The sequence below is a fragment of the Heterodontus francisci genome, chromosome 6 (genome assembly GCF_036365525.1).
Source record: "Heterodontus francisci isolate sHetFra1 chromosome 6, sHetFra1.hap1, whole genome shotgun sequence".
NCBI classification, from domain to species: domain Eukaryota; kingdom Metazoa; phylum Chordata; class Chondrichthyes; order Heterodontiformes; family Heterodontidae; genus Heterodontus; species Heterodontus francisci.
In genome coordinates this window covers 65,728,662-65,746,275 of record NC_090376.1, presented here as the reverse complement: position 1 = coordinate 65,746,275, position 17,614 = coordinate 65,728,662, and the positions used below count along the sequence as shown (strand labels likewise).

Sequence of the window (17,614 nt, the reverse complement as noted above, 5' to 3'; positions counted from 1 at the left end):
CAGTGCACAGCAGAAGCCAGAGGCCCATGGCTTGTCCAAAAATGGAACTAATGCCTCATTAACATATGTTCTGTGAGCTGCGGATGCCAATCAGGTGCCATCAAGAAGGTTGTAGATTTCAAGGACAACACTTTGGGATGATTGTAATGCCAGTTGCGGCCCCCGGGTAGGTCCTAGGAAAGGGGGCTAGGTGACTAGGAAGGCGGGGGGAGATGCAAATGTGGGCCAGCAGCAATATTTAGTAATGTGCAGGACCAGGAGCAACTGCTCCACGGTAATGTAACTTAGAATTCAAAAACATACTATTTTGAGCAGGGTGATGAAACATGCATTTGGCCCTTCATTAGCATATTCAAGGAACTAATGCCTGTTTCAGGTTGCCACCTGTGATGATTTTATAACAACCAAACTAATATGGTGTTGGAGTACTTCAGGCACAGAACACAGCCCTGCAAATTCGGTGTTTTTTCTCCCCAGTTTGCAGCCAAAAGCCATGCACAATAGGGTCCAATTTTGCCCTCAATGATTTAGTGTAGGGGGCCATGCAATGAATGTAAATGTAGAAAGGAGTGAGTGCATTTGTATCGGTGTGTAATGGAGAAGAACGTTCAGAGGAGCATGGCTATAATAGTTTAGATTGGTTGGCATTCTTCCATCTACCAAAGATGATGGACACGCAGCAAACAATCCATTTAGCAGGGGTGTCTTCTCTTGGTGCATTTTTGCTGATGACTGTGAAGGCCAATCCTTGAGAGGCAGATTCTGCCACAAGTGCTGCAAGTGAAACTGCCGAGTGACATTGTGAGCTCTTTTTGATGTTGGCAGCTGTTGCCAAGCTGCTATAGAAACTGTTCATCGTGGTAGTGCACACCAGTCCACAGGATGTGTCGCCATTTCCCTCTTTCGCCAGCTAGTGACTCCCAGGTGTGATAGTCGACATTTAGTGCCATCATGTTAAGCTTGCAGATCAGGCTAAATTGGATATAATCACTCCCATTTTAGACCCATAGAATGAGCACAAAGAAGTTAAATTTAGACCGTATTCTTTTGAATATCAGGTCCTTGAGATCTGGTGTATCTGGGCTGGCAGTTGAATATCAGGTGAGGAGGATCTGGGTGTAGTTGAAGTGTTTCTCTTGCCTTGTTACTGCAGCATATCTAGAAAGGTGGAAAAGGAAGCATTTAGACAGGTGTGTATGAGATGATTAATGTTCTCTGTCACCTAATGATAAGATTGGACCTTACATCTACACTGTGAGCTAATGTCAAATTTTGGGGCAATGAAGCAGCTGAAGGGATACAAGAAGATAATGTGATCAACCTGCAGCTAGAAGCTCACATCCTACTTGCTCATCTCTCACTGTGTCTCCTGTACACCTTCTGAGGAGTTTCAAGGCTTACTTTCTGTAGATGTTGAGAGCATGGATAGTGAAGTTTCTTCCCCCCAGTTGCTGATATCTGTCGCTAAAAGTGGACAATTTTCTCCTGTGCAAAGAGTGCTCAATGCTGGTATTGGGTATCATAAGTGAAAATGTGGCTCATTTTCTAATATGGGCATTTATCAACTCAATGAGCACTAAACACACCCCCTTGCAAACTGTAAAAATGTGATCCATATTGTTATTTGTGCTGATTGAATGTCAGTAGCAGGAGACTGAAGTTTCTGTAATTCAGTTTTTTGTGAACCTTCGTGAATTAGATTAGTTAATTAGAGTCAGTCTATTTTGCATGTGCACCTATATTTTCATTGTCAATGTTTGTAGTCAGCAATCTCAGGAATACACTATTGGCCTAATACTTCATGCTGTAAATACCCTGTAAACACAAACATCCAGCAAAGTGGTTTTGTGGCCACTTTATTGGAAGTTTGCAGTAACTGCAAGCTTGAGAGTCTGAAAATATGCAAGGATGAGTTCAAAGGATAGCAATCAACAAACTTTCAAAGTAGTTTTAAAAAAACTAATTGGCTTAGAGATAAGGTATTATACTCATTGAAATGTGTTTAGTGCCATGACACTATATAAAGAAATGAGATAACTTCGCTGTTTTATTTTCACAGGATCCTAATGCCAGCTTTGATTTCAATGACCATTTTGATGATCTGCATGATCCAGTTCCTAATTATCTAGATGGATCTAATGGGTAAGATATTTGAACAAATTTATTAACATCAAATTATTTTTTCTATTTTGAAGCAACAATTTTACAGTAAAATAATACAAAGGATGTATGAATATATTTATCAATGGAAGTGAAAAAGTTGTCGCCTATTTTGGTAAAGGGTAATAGTAGAAAATGGATCAAAACAAATGCAATCAGTCATTCAGCATTATAAGACGTGCTAATTGGTTGTGCTCCATAGTACTGTACTGTGAAGAAAGGTATTCTTTATGCGCTAAGTGTAAAAGTTTTAAATCTGTTCTCTATATATGTGTTTGTTACAGTTGGAATGCAGAGGTAGTCTTCCCCAGTTTTATTAATCATATGCTGTCATTCCCATTAGTGTGTCAAAGGAACATAAGATCAGGAATAGGCCATTCAGCTTCTCAGTCCTTTTCCACCATTCAATTAAATCATGACTGATCTGTACCTGAACTCTATTTTCCCATCTTATCCCTTGATACTCTTCCCTAACAAAAAACTATCAACCTTCATCTTGGTAATTTCAATTGATTCAGCGTCCACAATTTTATCTTTCATCCATTTATCTTACAAATCAACTTACGTAATTTTCAAATACCATGTATTATTAACTTTTTTAAGTTTTCCTGAAGGGTGAAGCTGATTGAGGTGGTATTACTGGGGTTGGTGACTTGCACATGTTTGGCTTGTTGGACATTGCCCCAACTGGCAAATACTCCCATCAGTGACATTTGACTTAGTTTTAATTTAATAGGAGCACCAACTAAAAAGGCAAAGGCTGGCTACTTTGGCTTCTGAAAATACATACTCAACCTCTAGCCTTCCTCCTGGCTGTTATTTCAGGCTTTGATGTGTAAAACTTTGGTATACAACTTGACTCCAAGCTCAACCATATTTCCCACATCCTGCTGCTAACATAATTTTCTTTTCACCTCCAAAACATCATCTGCCTCTGCCCCACATCTTCCTTTGCCATGGAATTCCCCATCTTCATTTTTATCGCCTTGAGATGTTTTTTTTTCCAGTTCTTTCCTTGACAGCCTCCCTTTTTGCATCCTCTATAAAATACAAGATATCCTGATTGAGATGGCCTCCATTTTCTCTAGTGAATAAAGAAATTAGGTAATAGCATTGCTTCTGAAAATGTTTTAATCAAACAATAACATTTAGGAGTCTTTTCAGTAAATATCAACTAAATGTTAATGTATCAGATTGGAGCAATATATTGAAGTAAAGTAACTGTGGTCTCCACAATATACTCAGCTTGTTTGTTGATACTGTTATTTCCACATGAAAGATAGATGGGGCAATGTAAAATGATTTTTTTAAATTTCTGAATCAAGACTGTGTAGTATAAGGGCCTGAAAGGATTAATGTTTGAGACAGAGAGAGTAAACCCCTCCCACAATAGCAATGATGATGTAATAGTCACGTTGGTAGTAGGCTGGGAAGAAGCTATAAGCAGCACGAGGAGTGCTGGCTAGATAGGCTTGTGGAGAGTGTAAATAGTTATATATGTATAATAAATGAGTTATTCTTTAGTCCTACGAAGAACCCAAGATTTTTTTAAACAACATTCAATCTATGCCACAAGAATACATAATATGGCAGCAATGGTAAACAATGAAAAATGTAAAGAAATATAGTTGCCTGGTACAGTATAGCCAGAAGACTGAAGAAAACCACTTACCTACAGAAGAGGCTGTGAAGCACGCCGGAACTGCTCCATAGCTGAAGACAACATGGACATTCAGTGAGTTAGTGCACAAACATATAGACTGCACCGCAGAAGCGTGGTGGCCTGCGAGAAGAATCCAACGATCAGGCAAGTCATGATATCAAAGGTCGGGGATTGGGTAAGAAACCCTTTGAACAGGGTGCAGTAATTTTCTAACGGTGCACTGTGCACAGAGAGAAAAAAAAGAGACTAAATCCTTTACTCGGGTTGTCCGCAAGGGCAAACAGCGGGAAATCCCTGAAAAGCGCGTGAACTCCCAAAAAAGCAGGAAATCCCCAAAAAGTGCAGTAACTCCTGAAAAGAGTGGGGAAACCTCCATTAAAGCAAGCAAGCCTAAAAAAAGAGAAAAAAAAGCTTAAAGAAAGGGGAACACCCTAAAAAAAAGTCTAGCAAAGAATGGATTCAAACATAAACCCGAAAGCTTCCAGAATTGGGAAGTACCCAATTTGATACAGAATTGGTCAATGTGGAGAAATTTCTAAGATTGAGAACAGCTTCTCAGCTACACACTTGAGTCTGAAGCAGAACAAGTAAATACTCTACTGCACTCCATGGGTGCCATTGCTGGTGACACGATTGTAAGGCAAGGCATAAATGAAGTTTCAGACAAGTTTGACGACCTGTCACAAGCATTTGACAAATATTTTAATTTGAGAAGTAATCAGAATCTGGAAAGAGCAAAATTTTATATGAGTCCAGAAGATAGGCGAATCCATGGATGCTTTCATTAATGATTTGTACAGATTGGTAGAGGGCTGCGAGTATGGAGAACTAAAGTCTGAGTTGATCAGGGACCAAATAGTACTGGGAATAGCTAACGAGTTCTTGTCCGGCCTCTTGCAGTCCAGAGATGACCTCATCTCAAGAAAGCGATTCAGATGTTTCGACAGGCAGAAGTCCAAAGACAAAACAGAGCTATTCTGCGGCCTGAAGAGAGGCCTTGGATCAGAAAACATTAGATTAGATTAGATATACAGCACTGAAACAGGCCCTTCGGCCCACCAAGTCTGTGCCGAACATCAACCACCCATTTATACTAATCCTACACTAATCCCATATTCCTACCAAACATCCCCACCTGTTCCTATATTTCCCTACCACCTACCTATACTAGTGACAATTTATAATGGGCAATTTACCTATCAACCTGCAAGTCTTTTGGCTTGTGGGAGGAAACCGGAGCACCCGGAGGAAACCCACGCAGACACAAGGAGAACTTGCAAACTCCACACAGGCAGTACCCGGAATCGAACCCGGGTCCCTGGAGCTGTGAGGCTGCGGTGCTAACCACTGCGCCACTGTGCCGCCCAGATGACAGTTCAGTTCCTGAAGCCCAAGATGGAAAAGCAATGTCCAGATAAGAAGGTACACACAGGTGAGAGGATGTAAGACACCAGGAAACCGCGCCAGTCCTGTGGAGCCAGAAAGACCCAAAGTAGTGATCAGTGTCCTGCTGATAAAGCAGAATGCTTTAATTGCAAGAAGACAGGCCACTTCAGATGATGTGCCAGAGCAAGAGCTCTTCTCTCAAACTTACAAAACAAAAAGCCTTCACACACAGAGCGGTGAATGAGGTGGAACATCTTCCAGTGGAAGATAAACCAGGAGACATCCAAGGGGAAATTAATTACCCCAATCAAGGATTTTGAATGGCAAACATCTATGTCAATGGACATATTACTAATTTCAAATTGGGCTTAGGTGTAAGTGTCACAGCTCTGTCAGATTAAGCGCCATGGTTGATGAGACATTGCTTACAACCAGCGGACACACAGTTGTATGGTCCAGGAGGGATCCAACTGAAGGTGAAGGATAAGCTTCAAGCAACTCTCCAATATAAAGGAAGACAGATTATGGAAACCCTATACAGTTTGAAAATCCAAGAATTTTCCCTGTTAAGCAGAAAAGCGTGCTTAGACCTACATCTACTCAAATAGGTGGATGAAGTCAAACAAACAGAGTCAAACTGTCACTTTCAAGCAGACTATCACACCATTTGGAAGATTTTGCTTCAATTGTTTACCATTTGGTATAACATCTGCACCTGAGATCTTCCAAAGGACCACGTCCAACATTTTGCAAGGCCTTAAAGGGGTGATATGTCACATGGACGACATCCTGGGGCACGGAGCTTCCATTGAAGAACATGACCAGAGAGCAAAAGCAGTTTTAAGTCATCTTCAGGAAGAAGGGCTCACGCTTAATGACAAGTGTGAATTTTCCAAGACGGCAATTCATTTCTTGGGACACATAGTAAGTAACAATGGCATAATGGCAGACCTGCAAAAGACAAGAGCCAACTTCAACTTCTGTCCAAAAGCGCCAAAGATTTCTTGGAATGGTCAATCAATTAGCCAAATTTTTACCTCATCTAGCGAAGGTAACCGAGCCATGAAGACAATTGTTGGTGTTGGAGTTCACATCAAGAGCGGGCATTCTGAAAGATTCAAGAAATGCTCATATCACCTGATATCTTAGCACACTATAACCTACATGACCAACAATGATCGCTGCAGGCGCCTCATCCACAGGATTAGGGGCAATCTTGTTCCAAGAACAGCCTAATGGTTGGCAAAGACCAGCCTATTATGCATCAAGAGCTTGGTCCGAGACAGAGACGATATGCGATAATTGAAAAAGAAGCACTTGCAGCCATGTGGGCTTGCGGGAAGTTCTCTGATTACATTATGGGATTGCAAGTCGTCATTGAGACAGACCACAAACTGTTAGTTTCCTTACTGGAATAGAAGGGGCTCACCAAAATGCCTCCAAGAATTCTGGTTACGATTGATGCAATATACATACAAGACTGTATATGTTCGGGGAAAGATGCAAACTTCCGCTGATGTACTATCGAGCAATGGTAGACCATCCGACTCAACAGGGCGTGAACTTTGTGGACGAGATAGAGTCGTATTCACAATATACTGCACAACATTGGCTGGCAAGTATACAGAAACTGCAAGAAATCTGTCACGCCCAAAAGCAGGATGAAGAATATACCCATATATGTCAATGCTGCACATAGGGTTGGCCTCAAGAATGTCTTAGTGATAAGATCATGAAAATTTTCTACGAATTCAGAAAATGCTTCACATTCGTCAAGATTTGCTGGTGTATAATGACAGACTAGTCATTCTGAGTTCACTCAGATCGGATACCTTGGAACATCTACATCAGGGCCACTTGGGCATAACAAAGTGCAGAGCACAGGCTCAGTCATCAGTGTGGTGGCCAGGAATACCCAAAGACATAGAAAACATGGTCCTGAACTGCCAACTATGCGCAATACATAGACCGGAGCAGGGAGAACCTCTGATTACAACAAAAATTCCAACCAGACCATGGGAACGGTTAGGGATGTACAACGGAAAATCCGATATAATCGTAATTGACTACTTCTCACGATGGATTGAAGTGAAAAGGTTGTACTCAACAACAACGGAATCTGTTATTCGAACTTTGCAGGAGACCTTTGCGATCCATGGTACCCTTGACAAAGTCATGTCAGACAATGGACCACAGTTCACAAATGAATACTTCACATAATTTGCAAGAAAATGGGGATTTGAACATCTCACAAGTTCACCATGTTATCTTTAGTTGAACAATGAAGACAAAAGAGGAGTAAGAACCATAAAGGCATTGTCGAAGAAGACCAAAGATCTTCCACCACATTGATTAACTATCGATCTACTCTGTTGTTGTGTGGACTGTCACCTTCTGAGCTGTTGATGGGGAGGAAGGTACAAAGAAAACTACTTCTGGGACTAGAAGTCAAAGACTACCAAAAAGTCCAAGATAGATAGTACTACAGGAACCAACAAGCTCACAGTTACAACAAAAGATTTCATACCAGAAACTTACTTCAACTAAAGAAGGCGAGAAGGTATGGATACGAGACCTAGAACGGGAAGTGGTGTCATCCAAAAAGATGAAAATTATCAGAGATCGTATCTAGTATGCAAGGCAGAGAGTACTATTCAATGAAATAGGAGAAACATTATCCCTATTCCACAGAAGCAACAATCAATCATTTATCCGGATGAACCAGATGATGACCAAGTAACACAGAGTCAACAGGATACTACCAACATTGGTCAAAGCCATCCAATTTGTCCAAAAAGATTTTCAAGCAATCCGACCCTGATAAGAACACGATCAGAGAGAGTTGTGAAGTCTCATGATGGGCTCAATTTGTGATGGACAGATTTGGTGCAAGATGGGGTAATATGTAAAGTCAAAATAAATGCATGTATATATATCAAAAACAGATTGAGCCAAAGACTTGGGTGGAGGAGGTGGTGGGGAGATGTAGTACAAGGGCCTGAAAGGGTTAATGCTTGAGACAGTGAGAGGAAACCCCTCCCACTGCAGTGATGATGTAATAGTCACATGGGTATTAGGCTGGGAAGAAGCTAGAAGCAGCATGAGGGGTGCTGACGAAGACAGTCTTGTGGAGAGTGTAATTAGTTATATGTGTATAATAAACAAGTTATTCTTTAGCCTTATGAAGAACCCAAGACTTCTTTTAATAATGCTCAATCTACTCTACAACAATACACAACAGACTGGAAATTCCTAGCTTTGTTATAGTGATGTTCATTAGACATATCACACACATATATCACATGGACTATGCTCTTGTGTTTCTTTCCATGTTGCCAAGTCACGGAACAAAATGTGCTGGGGAAGTGGCAATGGAGGCCAACAATAGCTTCTGTGGGGTTGGAATTGCATATAATGCAAAGATTGGAGGTAATTAAATTTACAACTGCAGTGTGATGAATGTGAATAGATTTCTGTATCTTTTTTGTTGTGCCATTGCATTATTTCTGGTAAGATTGTAACTGCAGTTTTGCTGAGTGACATGATGCAATTGAAAAGCATATACAAGTGTGTTTTCTGATGCTAACAGATTGCAGAGATGCCATTTTGATTATACAACACAGGTCCTTTGCCATTTTCTTCTGATTTTAATAAAGTTTTTGTCAGCAACTTCCTAAATATAAAACTTGACTTTCAGCACTTCCAGCACAAATGGGAAGCAGTGCAGGATCCTAGCTGCAGTATTACTAACATATTAAATCAGGAGTGAAACAGTAGTATTACTGTGATTGGCTGTCAGACTGTTGTAAAACTCCTGGTACACTCTCCAGAACATTCATTTTCAATTTTAATTGCCTTTCTGTGTCACTCTTATTCCTGTTGCTGATGCGACTGTCACTTATATTTTTACATTGGGGTTGTTTCCTTTATTAAAGACAGCGAAGCAGAATGTTACACAGAAAGCACAGCAATTCAATGACAGTAATGAACTCTGAGGCGTGTGTATATTAGGCCCTGTACAATGCCAGCTATCGTTTTAGTGCTCATTTTCATATCATGCCAATAGGTGTGGTAAATACACAGATGCTTAAATCTTCCTTGCTGCTGAATTGCAGCACAAAATAAATGCTGGTACACTTTACTAAACAGGGGCCATTGTGTAGACTATTCTGATGTGGAGGAATTACAGCTAAGCCTGATCCTGACCTCACCTGACATCTGTTTGCACACATACTTCTAGCAGGAGCCATTCGATAATGATTAGAAGTGAAGGAGCCGAATGCTTTTCATCTTGCCAAACCCTAAGACAATGCGGCTATTTTCACGCTGTGTGTAGATCAGTCAGGTGGCAGGCGGGGAATTGCCTGGTGATGTCAGTGGGAGGCCCAAACCATTTTTGTGGTCGGGCCTCATTCTGAGATTCGCAACCACTGGTTTATTCATACTATCGATTGATAGACAGCTTATCTATTGGGAGGGCAGGTAGTTTGATGGGGCTGCCTCTATTTAATGGCAACCTGTGCCTCTATTTTAAAGCAGCCTGCACCCCTTAAAGTATAGGTGAACTTTTTATATGGAGAACATTGCAGCTGGTTTTTCAAAATTCAGTGGAGAAGATGACTGTAGCTAGGGCCCCCCAGGTTTTCAGATGATGCTGTGAAAGTGCTTGTTGAGCAAGAAGCCAGCCCTCATTCCCTGTGATGGACACCGCGGGCTGTCAAATAGCACAGGAGCAGTGGTACGAGGTGGCTGTCGATGCCAATGTAAGCAGCATTGCTCCCTGGTGAAAAATATTCAGTGACTTGACCACAGCTTCTAAGGTAAGACACCCAATCACAAATCTCTTACTTTCTGCTCAGCACTGCCAGTTCTTTCCGCTCCAACTGCCCATCTCTCTTCTCCAATCACCTGCTTACACTTCATTGCACCTGCTTACACTTGCTACTGCCCTCGCAATGACTCCCCACTCTTCTGCACACCTCTTGGTGCTTACTTTTAGCGTGCATACTATACTATGCTGCCTCACACATCTTCACAATCTTGCAATTCTTTCCCACTCCAACTCTTCTTGCACACAAGATGGTATAAAACAGGAAGGAGCTGGCAAGATGTGGAAAAGTGCAAGAATCACTGCAAGCACTCGCACCAATAGAGGAGGCCACCATCAGTATCATAGCGAGGCTGGAGGATGCACAGAGCAGCATGTTTGGCCATCTCACCTTCCTTCTTTGCTCATGCTGACCTTTTTCCCCTCACTCATTCTGCAGGACAACCTGATGGTATGTCAGGCTGCCTCTCATCCGCTGCTGCTTACCCTTATCACCATATGCTAACTCTTGTCCCTCTTCCCTCTTTCCAGATCCATTAGAAGGTGATGTGTCTTTGTATTGCTGACCTGTACTAGAGTTACTGTGTATTAAAAAATGCATTTTGGAGGTGAAATTCGCCATAACTCCAGCAGAATATATGCAGAAACCCGGGGGAAACAGCATAAATGCTGTTTATGCCATGTTTCCAAGTGTTCTGCAGCTTTTCCACTGAAGTAATGGTGACTGCACAATGAACTTCCCAACTGGAATCCATCCTTACATGATCTACATGCTGGAGCAAGAAGAGAAAGGGGAGCAGCAAGAGGTTGTAAAGGAAGCCAGACCATCTAAGCACTACCCATATATCAAGAAGTATAGATGCAAACCCATTTTTGAGACCTTTTCTTGGAGCTCTGGCAGGCCCTTCATGGCAGGACTCCTGAGATCATCATTGTTTGCTCTCCAGCCTGGGCTAACATTTCTTATGCCTCTGCTCATATGTCGAGGTCAATTTCCATTTCTGCATCATTTGGTTCTCATGTCCTCTGTGTCTCAACTTGAGTCAGTTCATCATCTACACTATCTGTGCTTCCTTAAGTGGGTGTCACTGGACTGCTGAGTGCAAGCAACAAGGTGAAGGATGAGGTACGTCAATGGTCACCAGTGTAGCTCATGTTTTCCACTGTATCCTGGCTCGCAGCCTCTGGAGGAAACTGTTAACTTTGATCTCATTGAACAACATCCTAGCCTAATCAGCTACTTTATGGATTTCTTATGAAGAAAGAATAATTATACATTAAGCAAGAAAAAGCTATTCATTCTCACAAACCCACGGAAGGAACAAAGACCCCCAAATACCCAACTGCCAGGACATAGTTGATGCCAGTTATTACCATTAATTCCCCAGCACTGGCTGTTCAATGTCAGATGTTGGCACATCCTTCCCACACTGGACTGGCATTCCCTGACATTGTGTCTTACCTTCTGCTAGAGGAATCTGAGGTGTTAATTTGCTGCTGCAGTGACTAGATTCTGTAGTCACAAGCAGTCAAGATTTGTGGAATGGATGTTAGTAATGGTGGGTGTAATGGAGTAAGGACCTAGGATGTGAAACTTTACTGTACATTATAGGATGTGAGACCAATGATGAGAGTGGTGCTAGGTAAAATTGCTCTAGGATAAGGAACATAATGCTGTGAGATACCCCGAAGGCCAGTGCTTGAATACTCAAGTGTTTCTCTTTGATTCATTTATCTGCCCTTTATTCATCTGAGAATTCTCTTGCCTTTGCTGACTTAGTAAGGTCATTAAACCACAATCAACATTGCAAGAAGGTTCTACTTTCCATATTGTCCACACTACTACAGAAAAGGTTAGATGCTCACCTTACCCCTTAAAGGGCATGCTCAGCCCTTTAATTGCATGAATAAGTTCTGCTGTCACACTTACATCACCATTATCAGGAACACAGGAATCAGGAATTGAAATGGTAGGTGGTGTAATAAATCTGACCCTGACACCTTATGTGTGGTGACAAGATTCTTCATTGGGATGATCAAACCAAGTACAAATTAAGACAATTACAATTGCTGGGACCAGGTGAGAAAGGTGTCTAGGGGTCCCTCTCAGCCTTCACCTGGTCTTACCGTAACAGGGTTTAATTTTAAATACACTGTTTTGAGCTCCTCCTTGGTGAATCCTTGTTCACTGCTTTCCAATTATAAGGCAAAGAAACCAGCGCAAACAGGTTTTCTCAGGTTTAAAGAAGAAAAGTTGAAATTTATTAAACTTGAACTTAAACTCTAATTCGGTTGACGCCTACGGATACACGACATGCCCATGCTAGCATGCTTATGCAATATACACATGCAAATAGAGACAGAAAAGAGTAGAAGAAAAATAAGGTGGAAAAGTTTGAGGCAATATCTGAAGAGTTTTTGTTATGGCTCTTCGAGCTCACCATAGAGTCCTTGATTATAGGTAGATCTTACTTTTCATTGGGGCCCAGTAGTCTTCGTAAACCTTTCTCGCTAAAGGAGACTTTTCTGTCTTATGGTTCATGTGCCTTCAGTGGATTCAGAGGCTTGTGAGAAAGAGATGGGAGCAGACAGGAGAGATCTTCTCAGTCCAGGAGCAATTACTCTTACTGAGTTCAAACTCTCTGTGGCTAGTTCAAAAGACCCTGGAACAGCCAGTTAGTTATGTGACCAGCTGATCAAACCAGTCCTGGATCGTATCACCTTAGCAGTCTCTGAAATGCTCCTCTTACACACAATATCTGGTGATCAAGGTCCATTGTGGGTTGAATGTGTCAGGGAATGGTCCTTTGTCCTTCCAAGCACTATCTGTTAATATGTAAATGTCTTTTACAGCCATGGCTGATCTGTTTAACAAGTAATTTCCTTGCTCCAGCAACAGTTTAAAATCGATGCTCATAACAAAATTCATGTACCTCATTCTTGGCAGGTGGGGGCCTAGCATGACACAATGCTCAAATGATAGTTATGAGAGCAGAATGATATTACTCCATTCCCTTCTTGAGCAGAGTCATAATCTGACCAATATTTTCTTTTCGATAGCTTTACCTTTACTACTAAGACCATAAGAACACAAGATCAGGGATAGACTGTACCACCATTCAATGAGACCGCAGTTGATCTCTAACTCCATCCATTGCCTTGGCTCCATATCCTTTTATACCCTTGGCTAGCAAAAATCTATTAATCCAGATTTAAAATTAATTGAGCGAGCATATACTGCTTTTCATGGGAGAAAGTTTCACACTTCTACCGCCTTTTGCATGAAATGTTTTCTGTCTTCTCTACTGAATGGCCTAGCTCTGATTTTAAGGTTAGGTCCCTTGTCCTAGGCTCCCCCACCAGGGTGAAAAGTTTCTTTCTAACTACCGTATAAATTCCTTTCAAAATTCTAAGAACCTCAATGAAATTACCATATAACCTTTAGATTCTAGGGAATATAAAGCTAGTTTATGTGGTCTCTCCTCATAACGCTTGGAATCCTGGTGACATTTGGGTCAATCCCCACTGCACTCCTTCCAAAGCAAATATATCCTTTCGAAGGTTTGGTGCCCAGAACTATACACCATACTCCAGATGTGGCCTAACCAGGCCTTTGTATGGCTGTAGATAAACTTCCTTGCCTTTTATTCCAGACCTTTAGTTATGAAGGCTAACATCCCATGAGCCTTTTTAATTACTTTTTGTACCTGGATACTACATTTTAGTGATTTATGTACACGGACCTCTAAATCTCGACCTCCACAGTTCCTATCTTTTCATCATTTAAATAGTGCTTGAATGTATCCTTTTCTGGTCCAAAATGGATGATCTCACACTTAGCTGCACTGAAATCTGTCTGCTAGAGTGTAGCCCACTCACTGAATCTATTGATGCTTCTTGTAATTTTACACATCTTGCTATACCACCAATCTTTGTATAATTGGCAAATTTGGTTAGTCTCTATTGTTTTGTCAAAGTAATTAATAAATATAATGAATACTTGAGGCCCAAGCACAGAGTCTTGTGGGACATCACTTGTAACTTCCTTCCAATTCAAGTAGATACCAATTATCCCTACTTTATGACCACAAAATTGACCAGGGCCTGAAAATTGACATGGGGATACTACACGCCTGTAAAGTGGTTGCATGACTGAGCAAAATCATGTGAGGTTAGCACAAATTAATGCCAGCTGTCTCCTCTTAAAGAGGAGGTGCATTGTGTCTGGAGCAGGTGCTGGAAATCATTCTAAAAGTGATTTTGTCTTGGGGAACACTCAAATAATGGCACAACAGACAGAGAGCAAGCTCCAAGATTTTCCGATGCCGTGCTTGAGGCCTTGGTGGAGAGAAGGAGAGATGTGATCTATCCACAAGAGACCCTCCAGACAAACTTTGCAAAGGCAGTGGGACCAGATAGCTGTACCAATTAATGCCAGGGGTCCAACCCCAAGGATCTGAATGCAGTTGTTCGGGTCTGAAGTTCTGTTAATAGATGATAAATACTTGGTAGTTCAAGATAATAGTGTGAACAGGTGTTGGATGTTAATTAGTTAATTGTATTCAAGTGTGTATATATATAAAGACGAGCCAGCCAGCATTAGCTGTGGGTGTTGTTTGGAGTGCAGAAGTAAGTTTTGTGACAAGCAATAAACAATCTCCACCAAAGCATCCTCATCTTGGTGCCCTCTTCGCAAACAGGCTTGGAAGTTTCTCTAACAGTAGTGCTGCAAAAAGTCCACATCAAGATCAGTGAATGCATCTTCAAATGCCACATCCTACCAACTGCACCATTAGCCTCAGACACTACTAAATTTGTCTAACCCATTCACTCACCCACCAAAAATCTCTAGCAACACGATTCATACCTGACACTCATTTGCTTCACCTCATCCTTACGCACTTACCACTGCTGCAAGCCCTGGACCCTCATCTCACAGCTTGAACATACTGCCAGCTATTCACAGGATAGCCACATCACCCAAACAGATTTCACCACACCCATTAACACAGTTCCCTCTCTCTTGCAGGACACGGTGGCACACAACCAACGACAGCAACACCTAACCGGTGGGGGACAGACAGAGTTGCATGTTCTTACCCCCATGGAGCAGACAGTGGTCGCCATCCTTGGCGTCGTAATGGTTGAAGCCGTGGGCAGCGAAGGGGCTGAAACCATCCAAGATGATGTTATGCTCATACTAAATGCTCTTTCTCACTAAATGCCCTCATCTCACAATCTCTCCTGATTTACATGGTGCAGATGGTGTAAGCATGCACCTCTTCTTTTAACACCCCGTCCCTCACCATAACCCTATCCTGCCTCTTTTCACCTTCCAGATACCCAAGAGCTGCAACCTGGCCAGGCAGTGGTGGATGAGCACGAGATGGAAGAGCATGAAGACAGTGATGAAGAAGAAAACCGTCATTTGCTCTCACACTCGTAGCCACCAATTCAGATACTGACACTGCACATTCTTTAGAGCATAGCTTAGAGTTGGGATCGGCACCTGGTGAGACACCGAGCACAATTGGCTTGCAGCCAAAGCAGCGGATATGGGTTGCGTAGGTGTTCGTTCACCGGAGGGTGAGGTCACACACGAGATCTGCTACAGAGGACTTAGATGAGGACTTCGATGGGATGGCCTACAGAAGATGGAAGTTGGGTATGCGCAAAGAAATACTTGGTACATTGGCAGGCCTGCCAGAAAGCCTGTGATCAATGTTTGGGAGCATGAAGGAGTCCCGCACCAACTTAGCACAGGGCTTTGCACAGAGCTTGGAGTCCATCCTTTCCAATGGAAATGGTGGCCAACTCCATGGAAACACTTGCAGACCTAACCATGATACAGTGTCTGATGGCTGATGTCTTAGGTTCCATTCAAGCAGAAGCCACCCAACGTCTGGGTGCTGCAGTGGAAGTTCAAGCTTCTGTGATGCAAGGTCAGCTTGCTGCAATGGAAGCTCAGACTGCTGCCATCATAACTACAGATATCAGTGTTCAAAAGGGCTTGCAGGGCGACATTATTTCATGTATCATAGCATTTACCATATATTATTAATGGCACTTCAATAGTAATTTGTTGTGTGAAATGAAGTGTTCTGTGACATTTCAGTATAAATGCAAGGATTATGTTTTTATTTTAGGCATTCGCATCTTGGATGGGAAAGTGACTGATGCCTTAGAAGCTGCATCTCTCACCTACAATAATAATTATATCGATATTTACAGCTGCTGCTGGGGCCCCAAAGATAATGGGAAGACATTTGATGGCCCCAGAGCACTGACATTCAGAGCACTACAGGAAGGAGCAGAGAAGGTAAGATATTCACGAATAGATATTAAAGATGGACTTGGTTTAAAGAATCAATCAATGGTGGAATGAATGTTGTAAGTTACAAAGACCTGGTCTGAAATTAAGGTGGTGACTGCTTAGATAGAGTCGAATCACATATATTCAAGTTTGATCAAGTGCTATTGGCATAAATCTACAGTTAAGTAGTTTGGAACCAGGAGAATGTTTGGTGGTGATGTAGGAGGATAATTTTGTCAAAGGTAATGCACATATAATGTTAATGGCAGATTTATTGCTGACTGAAAAGGGAAGGAAAGCATGGCAAACAACAGTTTTTTACAGTTATCCTTATAGCTTTATTTTTTTTTTAAATTGCCTTTTCATTTTTTATGCCAGCCAGAGATTCCCTGATGCCACCACTTAATTTGGTGACACTATGAAAAATATATCTACGTCATGAGAAAAACAGTTTGAACTTTTCTTGCAATGTGACTTTAGCATATTACAAAAATAAGTTTCACATTTGATGGTAGAAAATCATTTTGGGCATTAGTATAAAAAGACTCTTATCATATTGGCTGCCTATTACTCTGCAGATATTCAACTGAACTGAACCCACGACCTCTCCACTTAGAAGGACAAGGGCAGCAGATGCATGGGAACACCACCACCTGCAAGTTCCCCTCCAAGCCACACACTATCTTGACTTGGAACTATATCGCCGTTCCTTCACTGTCACTAGGTCAAAATCCTGGAGCTCCCTTTCTAACAGTACTGTTGGTGTACTTACACCCCAAGTGTTAAACTCCTGAAAGCTTGTTATGGAAGGATAATGCTGGAGCCTATATTTACTCAGTTTCAAATTTATTGTGCAGAATTAAAGGATTACAAACATGTAGCTCCTCACTCAAAACCCTTCCCTGGTCCCAGTGAGTGTCTCATTTTAAGTGCTCAACTAAAACCCCAATTAACTCCCATCACCTGCATATAATCACACAATTAACACCAAGGACTGCAGCGGTTCAAGAAGGCAGTTCACCACCACCATCTAAAGGGCAATTGGGGATAGGCAATAAATGCTGGCCTAACCTGCGATGCCCACATCCCATGAATGAATAAAAAAATCCCATATGTAGTGGTGAAAATTTGTGCTTCAGAACTAGCTGTGCCACTAACTAAGCTGTTCTAGTGCAGCTGCAACACTGGCACCTATCAAACAATGTGAAAAAATTCCCAGTTATGTCTTGTCCACAAAAAGCAGAATAAATCCAGTCTGGCCAAT

The 17,614-nt window shown here is 41.8% G+C and overlaps 1 protein-coding gene across 3 annotated transcripts in view; it reads left to right on the top strand.

Annotated features, from left to right (window-relative positions):
- LOC137371359 (PC3-like endoprotease variant B) overlaps positions 1-17,614 on the top strand; it is a 906,432-nt gene that overhangs the window by 535,186 nt on the left and 353,632 nt on the right. For all 3 annotated transcript variants that reach the window (XM_068033824.1, XM_068033825.1, XM_068033826.1), the window contains 3 exons: positions 2,060-2,142; positions 8,550-8,638; positions 16,184-16,356. In XM_068033824.1, the coding sequence (XP_067889925.1) occupies positions 2,060-2,142; positions 8,550-8,638; positions 16,184-16,356 (345 nt within the window). The remainder of the gene's footprint in view (positions 1-2,059; positions 2,143-8,549; positions 8,639-16,183; positions 16,357-17,614) is intronic.